The sequence below is a fragment of the Strix uralensis genome, chromosome 2, assembly GCF_047716275.1.
Source record: "Strix uralensis isolate ZFMK-TIS-50842 chromosome 2, bStrUra1, whole genome shotgun sequence".
NCBI lineage: Eukaryota > Metazoa > Chordata > Aves > Strigiformes > Strigidae > Strix > Strix uralensis.
Genome location: NC_133973.1, coordinates 7,483,218 through 7,495,770, shown reverse-complemented (window position 1 = coordinate 7,495,770; position 12,553 = coordinate 7,483,218). Strand labels below are relative to the sequence as shown.

Below are 12,553 nucleotides of genomic sequence, written 5' to 3'. Positions count from 1 at the left end.
CTATTCTTAAATTCCTCTGTTGCTTCCTTGATGCGAACCAAGTACTGGTGGTCAAAGTCCCTTCACTTGATCTTAAAGGAAGGGAGGAAAGCAGTGACCCCGGAAAACCTCCGTGTTCTTGAACCTGCGTTTCTTTTAACTGTCGGCACTGAGGCTGTTGAAGAACCAAATTGCACCACCCGGTCCTACATGTGACAGTGCTCCCGGTAATACACCTCTCTGCTTCTCCCAGGATTTCCAGAACAGCTGGCTTACCTCTGGGCAGTTTGCCTCTCTGGGCCAGCTTTAGTATGATTTCTTTGCTTCTGAATCTTAGCAGAAAAATAGACAAACCTCTTTGTGTACTGCTATGGCCACGTCCGTAGGGATCCTGCATGCTCTTTGGAGACACTGTTCGAATTGTTGGATTGATCGTTGCATTAGGAGCTTTCAGTTGCCTCTGTAACAGGTACAGTGATACGGCGTATGGTTATAGGATAGATAATCTGACTTTTTTGAATAAACATGAATGCTATTGCAGACCAAAGGAGAGAAAGAAAATTAAATACTGGTTAAGGGCTTATTATGTTCCTCTCCATCAGGCACTGTTAAAAGTCTGTAGGCTAAAGCTGTGAGCTCATTAGGTGATCCGAGGTGTATTAAGAAGTTCCAGTCAGCTAGATTGGCTGCTTAGGCCAGAAACGTGTGCTGGTTTTTTAACCATTGTCTGTGTTTAGAAGTGCTTTTTTGGAAGCCATCACACTAGGAAAGAGGTGGTTTCTTTCGTTGCCTCCCTGAGAAAGGTTTACGTCATTTTTCTAGGACCCAACTACTTGCAAAGAAAATACTGCAGTGGTTGGGAGTGAGCTGGAGACAGCACAAAGCCCAGTGGCTCAGGCTTTTATTTGAGACTCTGGAGCCTACGTGGAAGCTGAAAGAAAACACAGGGTGCGCAGCAATGCAGTTTTTAATGGGAGATACTGAAATGGTGGTGATATCAGTGTGACAGAGGAAAGGATATGTGATTTCTACATGGAGCTTTTGTCAAATCACTGAACCAGAGTTCAATTTTTCAGTTAACGGCATAAGGCTTATAGAAATTTAAGTAAAATGAAAAACTGGCGACCGTTGCTGCTCTGAGGTTTTGCTTTCTAAGTGATACTTTACATGTTTTTATTTGGAAGACTTTACCAGCTGCATGAGTCTGTATAGTTTTATTTACAAAACTAGATGAGGTACCTCCCAGTTCCATGAACAGAGTGCACTCAGAGGCGCTTATTGAAAGGGGGATACTTTTGAGATGCGTGGTTTTAAGCTCTGCAGTCACCAAGCATAAATCACATCACAAGTTTCTCTTCATGGTAACCTGAAGTAGTTTGAACAGTCTCCTTTTTGTTCTCATTAAATACATACATGAGCGCAGGCACACAATCTGGGAAGATTTTTTTTTGGTTCCCACCTGTGTGCCCACTGGTGTGGCAAAGAACCAGAGCTGGCACAGAAGATCCGTTCACGTACCTGCGGTGGAATTACGTGTGACTTGCATTCAGCACTAAATGAGTGGACACATCTGTGGTAGCCTGCTCTGCTTAACTGACGGCATACTTGCAATGATTACAGAGACAGACAGAAGGCCAATGGTATCCTGGCTTGTATCAGCAATAGCGTGGCCAGCAGGGACAGGGAAGGGATCTTACCCCTGGACTCGGCACTGGTGAGGCCGCACCTCGATTACTGGGTCCAGTTTTGGGCCCCTCACTACAAAAAGGCCATTGAATGACTCGAGCGTGTCCAGAGAAGGGCAACGAAGCTGGTGCAGGGTCTGGAGCACAGGTCTGATGGGGAGCGGCTGAGGGAACTGGGGGGGTTTAGTCTGGAGAAGAGGAGGCTGAGGGGAGACCTCATCGCCCTCTACAACTACCTGAAAGGAGGGTGCAGAGAGGGGGGGATGAGTCTCTTGAACCAAGTAACAAGCAATAGAACAAGAGGGAATGGCCTCAAGCTGCGCCCGGGCAGGGTCAGACTGGCTCTTAGGAAGTATTTCTTTCCAGAAGGGGTTGTTGGGCGTTGGAATGGGCTGCCCAGGGCAGGGGTGGAGTCCCCATCCCTGGAGGGGTTGAAGAGTCGGGTTGACCCAGCGCTGAGGGATCTGGTGGAGTTGAGAACGGTCAGTGTGAGGTTAATGGTTGGACTGGATGATCTTCAGGGTCTTTTCCAACCTCGATGAATCTGTGACTGATGACAGGTGTGGCATCACCTGAAGGCTGCAACTTCTGTGGTGGAATGACTGCACAGCTTGTTTGATTGGTTAGATCTTGTCAATAGTGGTACCCAGAAATACAATTCATAGAAAGATGGACTGCAGCAGCTATTTTCTAGCTCTTAAAGGACAAAGTGCTAGAGAGGACTGCACTACATACCTTACTGCTTCTCTTTTCCAGGTATAAAGACAAGATTTACCCTGCATTTTGGTAGGGCTTTTAACTTATTCAGCAATAGGACTAATTTTTAGTAGTACAACAAAAATAATCAGGAAAGTTTCAAGAAAAATAATCTGCCTCCCAGTATCAGGAAGTTCATAAACTAAATCTTGACTAAATCTGGAGTCCCCAGGGCCAGTTAGCAGGCAGCCCTGTGAAAGAACAGAGTTTTGAGCAGTCCTGACAGTTCCAATCCGCATTTCCTTCTAAATGAACTGAAAGGAGGAAAAATACTGTCTCCAGTTGCTGCAAGCTGTTCAGTGTGAACAGTAAGTGACTCCTCTGGGATGAATGCCAGAAATAGGACTGTTGGGAGTTGTTCTTTGCAGGTATTACTGAGTCTGCTGCTTTTAAAACTTGAGGCGGATGATCTTTAAGTGGGCTTGTATCATGAAAGCACAGATGACGACTTAAAGGGGGGAAAATGCAAATAAATCTAAAAGGCTTGGAAAAAAGAACTCTGCAGCAGAGAGCAGGAATGCCTGATTGACTTTCTCATACTCATGTGCTTCTAAATAGTAAATCTGATAGCAGAGGTTGAAGCTGTTGCTCAGTATTCCTCAAAATAGTCATCTCTGTTCCCTTACCTTGGACATTTGCTCATCAGAGCCAGCTCTGGTGTAAAAACCGTAGATTGTCATTTGCAACACACTGGTGCTTAGACACTTCACTGTCTACCTCCCTCCTCTTTTCATTAAAGGGCAGTTCTTCACCAAAAGTGATTCTTCACTTACACAAATGCAGCCAGAATATACTGGACCTAGAACAGGTAAGCAGATTTTTCTAATAACTGATCATTTTAGTGATGTTAATGCAGGTCATACAATTATTCTTGACCCAAGGGCTCCCTATAGAATTGTCTTGCACAAAGAGGAACATATGGAATATCTGAAGCCAGTATATCCCCAGTAACAATATAGACTACATACAGCACCATTCTTACTGGAGGGGCCTTGAAGGAACCCCAGATAGTGCTAGCAGATGACCGCCCAGTGAAGGTGTTTTGTTGGTGCAAGTATGGATGTACAAGCAGAAACCTAACGGGCTGTCCTTTTGTGTCCCAGTTGTCTTCTTCTAAGTAAGAGCGTAAGAGTTCCTAAAGGAGATTGGTATGAAGAATTCAGGTCCAGCTCCTGCGGTCTTTTAAAAGATGCCTAGTCTAGTGCATGGCACATGTGGGAAACAACTCTTCTGTTTATTAGTTTGCTCACTTGTCCTGTTCTGCTAACCCTGAAGAGGAGAGTTTGGCAGAAAGGGCAAGTTGTTAGGAAAAGAAAATAGGTATTTCTGGTTTTATTGATTACAAGATCCTGTATTCATTCTTAACATGAGAGTACAGAACTAACATACAGGACAGATGTAACTATATCCTCCTTCCAGTGCTTGAAAAGGACTCAGGTTTTCTTCCCCCGTCCTTGGTCTCTTCATGTCCTCCTCTAAGGTTTAGCAGATGTGCTCCGAGTAGCTTCCTCCCTCCATTGAGCTTTCTTCTCCAAGTTCATGCTTGTGAGAGATTCATGCCTTTTCACAGCCTACAACATAGTGACAAAGCAAGAGCAGTAATTGTCACCTAAAGGACCACAGAGATGAAACTTGAATCAATAGCTTACAAAATACCTGGCCTGTCCTTACCAAGGCACAGTTCTGTCAACTTTAATGCCAGGAAGAGAAAGAGTGTTAAAACATCCAGAGACAATTTTGGCTTAAAACTCATTGCTTCTCTGGGAATAAATTAAACCTTTTTGTTAAGGCACTAGGAGATACATTCTGTGCTTCTGGTCAGCGTTTAATACTGGTCATTAATCTGGTCATTAATTTAATTGTCAGTGTTTGATCTCTTCTGCTAAAGTCAGGGAAAAACCTTTCCACTGTTTTGTTCCAGAGTGCTGCATCCTTTTCATTTTGATAGGCAAATGCTGACAGAAACGTCACTTGACACTTCAACAGTTCACAGTGCTGGGGTTGAGACCCTGTTACTAGTTTTAAGGTTTCTCTGGAACACTTAGTGGTCTATAGAAACAAGATCTGAACATTAATGTCATCAGAAGAACTGCTTCAGAGAAAGGCAGCATACAAATAAGTTTCTGCCCATATAGATGCTTTAAGCTGAGGGTTTTCTGCTTCCAGTCATGCTTAAAAGAATGTAGTGGACTCTTTTTCTGTTACCACTGTGCTTTTTATCCAAAGTAACATGACAGTCTGCACAGATTATATTCACATTCCTTGATTTTAAGAGTAATGCTGCTGAGAGGTTTTAGCTTGGCTTCAGTACACACAAAGCGCTCCTTGCTTCTTTATAGAAATACCTCAAGGTTAATAGTTCACCAACTGTGTTAAAAAACACATAAAATTAAAGCATGACTAACCATTGCTGCACTTGGAATCTTAACTTTACGCTTACTCTCTTCATATGATGCAAATTAAATTGTAGACCTAATTCTGCCATGTGCTGAACTTCTTCGGCGTCTTGCCAAATTCTACACCAGTGAAGGATGTTCAGCACCTACAGGACGTGGGAGCTTTTCTCTGAAAGTTTTTCAATTCAACAAATGATAATTTGGGGAAACTTGTTCCATCCACACTCAAGAAAGACTATTTTCTAACGCAATTAAAGGGCACAGAATTATTACTGACCATCGCGTCACTGTTTAAAAAGACTTTTAAGAATTACCAAGTCTGTCTGTGGAGAAACATACTCATTTGCTATTTCCATTATATTGATTCTAGAGTGTTGCAGTGTGTAGAGAGGCATTTGTAATAGGGCCCAAGGAGCATTTACCTGCCTACCAGATCCTCACAACAGAAGGTGCTCTTTCCTTTTGAACTCTGGCAGCCCGTCAGCAAAATTAAGGGGTTAAACCAACATAAGCTAAAATTCAGTATTGCACTGAGAAAAAGAGTTTTCTTTTTTCCTTTTAAGGGAAGTGTATGCTGTCTAACAGTGCCATCACCCTTTTCTGACTTGGGAATTAATCAATGAGGGTCACTTCTGGGAGGACTTATTTTTAATTTCTGCTCAGTGATAAAATGAAAAAAAAACCCAGCCCACAAACCCAAACAAAACAATACTAAAAATCGACAGGAGGGACTGAGAAGTTTATGTGAAGACTGATTTGCACTCGCCAGCCAAAAATCTGCACTTACCTGCTTCCCTTTAATCACCATGACTATGCATCCCACTATTGTCAAGACAATCATTACGTAGCTGAACTTCACACGCAGTGTGGTCTTTGCTGCTCTGATTGTTTCAATCCTCAAGAAATAATAATAAAAGAACAGACTCATTATCAGACACCCAAATAAATCATCTGGCTAATTGTTTAATTTCTCCTAGCATGCTATCTATACAGTTTCATACAATGCTAATGGTACTTGGCTCTTTTCACAAAAAGATTCTACAAGAATGGGAAAGGCTGATCCCCAGCTACCTTGGGAGATACTTGGTCACAAATGCGTTCCTCTCGCAGTTGGAAAAAACCCCAATATTTTTAACTTTGGGTATTGAATTGTTAAGAGACCATAGTGCCTTTCCAGACCACCTGACTGCAATGCAGAGGAGGAAGGCTGCACTATTTAAGTACCTATGTTCACTATGGAGAGGACAGGAAAAAGAGAGGGATAGTTTTACTAATATGATGTTTTTCTTCATGTCAGCTCCCTCTGTGCTCACTACCACCTTCCAATATCTGCAAAGCCAGGGAACACTCCATCCATATTAGAACTGTGGTGTAGTTAACATTGTAAAACATGCATTTTCCCTCAGTGGCAAAGCATGGTAAAAACCATTTGTCAGCAGGAATAAAATACATAACAGTTGGAGTTTCTTGGGTGGAAGGAAGCATTATCATAGCTTAGCAATTCTTTCTGCCTGAACTTTAGAATAGTTTCATTTATGATGCAGTCTATTTTCCAGCAAGAACGCTTCCTCTACTACAGGATTTGATAGTGCTACAGATTACACGCTGGCTGCTGAAGGTAATACTGCTCAGAAATTCTGAATAGGACTTGGTAAAAGAGCAGTGGTTACCACTTCCCTCCTGCTAGAGTAAATAGTCTTCAAGTAATCTGTTTTCCTAAGAAACTCAGGAGGCATGGAGGGTTGTAAGCTTTCCAACATCAGCTTTGGACAGAGGACTCCTTTAAATTTTTATTTTTTTTTTATTTTAGGGGGCTTATCTAGCCACACCAGTAGCTATACTACTCCTTTGGGAAACCTGTTGCCTAGTCTACTGTTACCTTTTAAAAACCAGAAGTCTTCCACAAGAAGACTATCAGTTACTAAAGCATTCCAGCTGTACACGGGATGAGTTAAAACAAAAAAATCATGTTAGGTCATCTGAAAATTATCATTGTATCCAAATGACATCTCAGTTGCAGTTAAAGTTCATATTAGAGATACCAATGCAAGAAGGGCCAATGAAGCATAATGCTTTTAGATGTGCTTTCCACAATAACCCTATATATTTAACTCCCCTTGCAGAATTTAGAGCAGTTGACTCCCTTCTCAAGGATGTCTAACATTCTCACTGATTAAACTTGGCACATTACAAAGTTACAAATGACTAGAAAAGCATCAACATTATGGGATGAAAGAATAAATGCATCAAACTACATAATTAAACCTCAAAACTAACATGGGCAGTGGATTTAATGGAACTGGGAAATTATCACTGTACACAAATGTGAGTGAATATGGAATCTTCTGACATTTTCACCCTTATACTTGGAGGAAGAAAAGATACTGAAGGATCCATGATAGTTCAACAAGGTAAATTGCATGGGGCCCAAGAACTGAAGAGAGTTTTGCTACTGTTTTTCAAGAGGAGGGCAAGTGATTTGATCACTGTTTCAGAATATCGATCAGAGTACAAGATTTCTGATCATAGGGAACACATCCATCTACCGTGAAACTAATAGCTACATTTAGCTTCCAGGTTAATTGTTTTTGCTAATAATCTGCAACGAACAACTTGGGTGCAGACTGCAATTAAGCTGAAATGCACAGAAATAAGATTTAAAAACTTAGGTATTTTTTGAAGTACCTTAGATGTGTTAGAATACACAAGAGGAAAAGGTAGTTACCTGAACACGGTTTGCATTTTAAATCAATTCAGTGGCTAAGATTAACGTTTGTTTAATAAATGAGTTACTTCTGATCACCACATCGTGCAAGATTATTGAGTTCTATCACAAGCCCTTACAACCCACTCTTAATTCAGCTCAGAACTGGAAAATGAGCTTTTGTGCTTTTATAGTTCTCAATTGTCTTCTCAGCTTTGAGTGAACTATTTGCCTAAATAAAAACAAGAATCCCCTATGCACTTGCAAAAACGGTCAGCTTTTATCAGAAGTCGGTTTGTCCTTTCAATAAACCATTGAAATGGCTTCAATCACTCCGCTGTTTTCTTAAAAACACTCATAACAAGTGTTTGATATGCAAAAATATATGAACTGACTATAGATTTTAATAATGTATGCCTTCATGTATTTCAAATGTATTTTTAAGAAAAACGATTCAATACAACATTGAAGAATTTGTTTTTACAATATTTATCCATTGAGATACATTTAGAAGAAACTCAAGATACACGGATGGATTTTCAATTCCCATACAGTACATCCAAACAAATAAGAGTATCTTTTAGAAGGCAGCTACATAGTTTCTTTACCCAAGTAGTACAAGATTTACTCTATCTTTTTAATTTAAATAAATAAATATATCTAAAAGTATTACAAGCATGTTTTAAAAGATAACTATACTACCACCAGGAATGTTTTTTAAACTAATAATTGCCTGTTGTTAAGTTTGATCTTCACCTTAGACAGGCAAGCTAGAACATCCAGTTTTATTTTCTACTTTTCACACAGGGCAAAGCACTGCCGTTTGCACTCCACCAGTAACAGGGAAATTTTGACTGTGTATTTCCACTGTCAGTTTAAATTCCAAGAGTAAAGAAAGTTGGCCCATGCCCTCTAGACATTCATTAATAGATATTTTTAAATGAGTTTCAGTTATTTTATACCTACATCATGAAAGTTTCACACAATGGGAGACTGACATATAAAGAAAAATGCTAGAAAATGCTTGCACTAACATTTGCAAAAAGCTTTTCTGATTGGGAGAGAAGAGTATAAACTCGTTTGTGATGTTTTTCTAATGAAACAACTTATAAATGCTAGTCATCCCTTCAGAAAAAAAGCCAAAGGGATATATTACCTCAGCAAAAGAGAATTGCTCAGGTCATCTCATCTACAAGACGATACACCAAACACAGCAGCGTTAAGAATTTTCAGCTGTGAAAACCCATTCCATTGAAGAAAAGTTATTCTGGACTTGCGTTCAAGTAACTTATTCCTGTGTAGACAATGTCTCTTTTACAGCTTCAAAACTGGCACTTACGAGACAGTCTCTGGTATATCTTCTGGTTTTTTGAAATGGCCTGCCCACAACAAAAATCTTTTCTCCCAGTCTGTAGGCTTGTGTCCAGGCACCCTCAAAGGAGACCGACCTAAAAAAAAATCCAACAAAACGCACAAACAAAACCAAACAACCACCAAAAACAACAGTCAGAGAAGCTGAATTGCCACAGGTGTAATGCAACCAGTTAGGAAGAGCAATGCAGAATTTTAAGTGTGATTGCTAGAGTTGGTTAGGGAACAAAAAGTATATCACAGTCAGATTAACAAACCTGTAAATATTGATTAAACTGAGGCCAGGTAGGGAAAGCCAAAGCTTGCCCAAGACCTGTATATTTGTAGCTCTATAAATCTGCATAACCTGCTCCAGCATCTAAGCTTCCTAAGGTGCTATGATACAGTTTTCCTATTACATTTAAATTAGTTTAGAAAAAAATAAAAATCAAATGGAACTTCTACAAACAAGCCAATATGCTGCACCATTACATCACAAAATGTTAACTTTTCCAGGCAGTGTAAGATTTTATCTTATCTGGGGGTATAAACAAACAGATGACCATAGGCAAAGAGCAGACCCTCAGTTTTCAGCTCAGTCTTTCAAACTCCATATACAAAATATTGAGAATGTAATAGGGGAAGGTTTCCATACGAAGCATACCATGAAAATCTAGCAAACAAAGTGCAAAGATAGACAGCTTTTTTTTTTTTTTTTTTTTTTTTTTAAAACAATGGGAGGTAACCTGTATGGATGTGTGCTGTCTCGTGAATTCATGAATTATCTAGGAAGTGGGGTGGATATACAGTTTGCTGACAACACTAAGTTATTCAAAAACAAAGAAGAGGGCTAGGTGCAAAGAGCCACAGGGCTTCAGAATCCTGAGTTAATGAGATGGCCAGTGAAACCCCACGTATATAAAGAGGAAGCAATTCCAGTTCACGTACAAATGACCGACTCTAACCTAACCATTACTGCTGAGGAGTAAGTCCTCAGGGTTTCATAGATTTTGGCAAAATGTTCAGTAATAGTCAGAAAGGGAAACAGCATTACTAGCAATGATTAGGAACACAGGCCAACACAAAAGCATTATTATGCTGTTGGATAAAACCGTGACTCCAGCATTTTGGAAAGCACGTGAAATACTGATCCCTCATCTCGGAAATAGTTGGAATAGAACGGGCACAGAGAAAATTGGTAAGGATGGCCACAGGTATATAATGGCCACCATGTAAGAAACAGTATCACTGATTGAGAGCCTTTGGCCTGGAAAAGCAGTAATTGAAGCTCCCCTCAGCACAACAGAGGACACCAGAATCAGAAGTGGTATTGGGAGCGTGGGTTATAAGGAACAAGTCCTGCTTTGGAAAGGGTACTGAATAAAGGAACATCAGACTGAAAAAAAGAATGCATCAGGTTCAAAAACAAAGACAAGACTGTACTTGTTTTCTCACAGCATGGTTCAGCTGAGGAATTCCTTCTTGGAGAATGTGGATGCTAAAAATACATCCAGGCTCAAGAGACTGGGCAAATTTATGAAAGAAAAATCCAGTGAGGACTACTGAGCACAAAGATGCCACCGCTGGGACAGCAGTGTAGGGGAGAAACACTATGTTATGTTTGCCCTCTTCCTTAGATACTTGCAGTAGGTCACCATTCCTACTAGTCTTCACAGAAATGTAAGGGAACTCCTTTACTGGCCACTACTGGAGACACCGCGCTGTTAGGAGGAGCTTTGCTGTTACCCAGTACAGCTGCATGATGTTTTTAAGACAGAAGCATGCAAAATGCTTCACATTTGTATGCTCCTTTTATCTAGCATCGGTAGGCCATGACAGGAACTTATTACACAGTAAGCCTGATTAGAGCATCCTAACTGTCCCATATATAGTGAAACACTGTTTCATGGCCTGAGCTTTACCTGACCAACTCCACCTTCAAACGTGAACCAACCCAACAATTCAGACTGACTCTCTTCTGCTGGGCACATTCAATTTTGTGAACAGCTGCAGCTGGTTGTACTATGAAAAACTGCAGACGTTATTTTAGCTCATCCGACATCCCTAGACATCGACAGTTTACTCTGGGGTTGAACAGTCAGTTCTAGAGCACAGCTGAAGAGCCTCAATGTAACACTGCATGTCAGATAAGATACCAGTGACCTACTACAAAGCAAAAGCTGTGTTATTGTCACAAGAAGAAATACTGGCCCCTAGCTTTGTTAAAAACCAAGATTTTATTGCTAAATTTAATGCTGAGTTTTTCAGTATAAAGATGAGAATTCTCTCTCACAAAATCAGGGACATTAGCATCTACATCAGCCAAAAATTCCTGTTCAGATGATTGCAGCCTGCATATCTAAGTATTTTGTGGCATGAAACATAGCATGATCATTATCAAAAACTCTTACTTCTTGGCTGAAGTTGACCTTCTTCCTGGGGTTTAATACAAAGCCTTCTGCTTATCTTTGGATCCACTCCTTTAGTCATCCTCAGAATTGAGGGAATATTTCTTCCCAGCAGTTTAACAGCCCTATCTGGAAGAGAAAGCAGAGGATGCAACAGAGCCAAATCTAACACAGAATAGTGGAAAGTGAGAATACTAGCTTTTAAATGGAAGTGTTTGGGGCTTCTTAAACACAAGAAGAAAGAAAAACAATAGGTACAAATCTAATATTATCAAGAAACAACAGATTTAGTTGTAACAGAGCCTACCAAAGAAATTAAAGCTTATCTATAAGTTATGACTTGAGCTTGCCCGTTAACCTTATTGAGAAAAACAGGAATGCACGATTACAGCCTACAAGCAATTTTAAAAACACAATGCATGTGACAATTTCAAGGAACTTATCTATTTACATGCTTCAGATATACTTTGGACAGTGCTATTTCAAGGACCACACACCATCATTCTACCAATCTTGTCACATCCCAAAAGCAAGTCACAGACTTGACAGAGTCAAGAAATAAGCCAAAAAAGCAGAATCTTGCCGTACGGAGATACCTACTGTTTAGTGTATTAGAAAAGGACAGGGCACCGTATATATGAAAACATACGCTCAAGAGCGAGCTTGTAACGGATCAATTAATATGATGAAAAAATTCCGAGGGAGCAAAAAACAACTTTGAAAGGTAAAAGGGCCCTTTAAAAAATATCAAGCGAGTTCTTTTTCTTCTTTATGCTGGCTGAAAAGGTCTCTCCTATGAGGAACTGTTGCCCTTTATTTTCTAGGCATAATGCATTCCAGCTCTGAAAAAGATAAATTTACATTTATAGGCGACCCCCCCACCGCAACGAAACCAAACCCTTTTCAAGGTCCTCAGAGAAGGCAAAAAAGGCAGAAATCTTTTTTTTTTAAAAAAAAAAAAACCGCTAGGCCGCCTCGGGGTTGACAACGCCGCCTCGCCCACCGCCTTACTGGGGAGAGGGCGAACCGGCGGGCAGCCCGTGTCCCGGAGCCTCCCGGGGCTCGGGCCCGGCGCAGTCACTCACCGGCGCGGCCCCACATGGCGCAGCCTCACGCCCCGGCGGAACGCGCGGCCTCGGCCCGGCCCGGCGCCCCTCAATGTCACCGCTGGGCCGGCGCCGCGCTCCGCCCCGGGCCTGCGATTGGAGAGGAGCGGTGGAACGCGCGGACCCCGCACCGCGGCCGGCCCCGCCGCGCTGCGGCCCGGGCCCGCCT

The 12,553-nt window shown here is 41.2% G+C and overlaps 1 protein-coding gene across 2 annotated transcripts; it reads right to left on the bottom strand.

Moving 5' to 3' along the window:
• Nucleotides 1–3,737: 3,737 nt before the first annotated feature.
• Nucleotides 3,738–12,542, bottom strand: FAM162A (family with sequence similarity 162 member A). Of its 2 annotated transcripts, none has more exons than XM_074854124.1 (5): nt 12,364–12,542; nt 11,282–11,407; nt 8,860–8,968; nt 5,604–5,712; nt 3,738–3,991 (listed from the first exon to the last, which is right to left on the bottom strand). In XM_074854124.1, the coding sequence occupies exons 1-5, from the start codon at nt 12,377–12,379 to the stop codon at nt 3,896–3,898; spliced, it is 456 nt and encodes a 151-aa protein (XP_074710225.1). In that variant the 5' UTR covers nt 12,380–12,542; the 3' UTR covers nt 3,738–3,895. The 2 variants fall into 2 exon arrangements, with proteins under 2 accessions (XP_074710225.1, XP_074710232.1); XM_074854131.1 differs by lacking the exon at nt 12,364–12,542 and adding an exon at nt 11,879–12,046.
• Between the last annotated feature and the right edge of the window lie 11 nt (nt 12,543–12,553).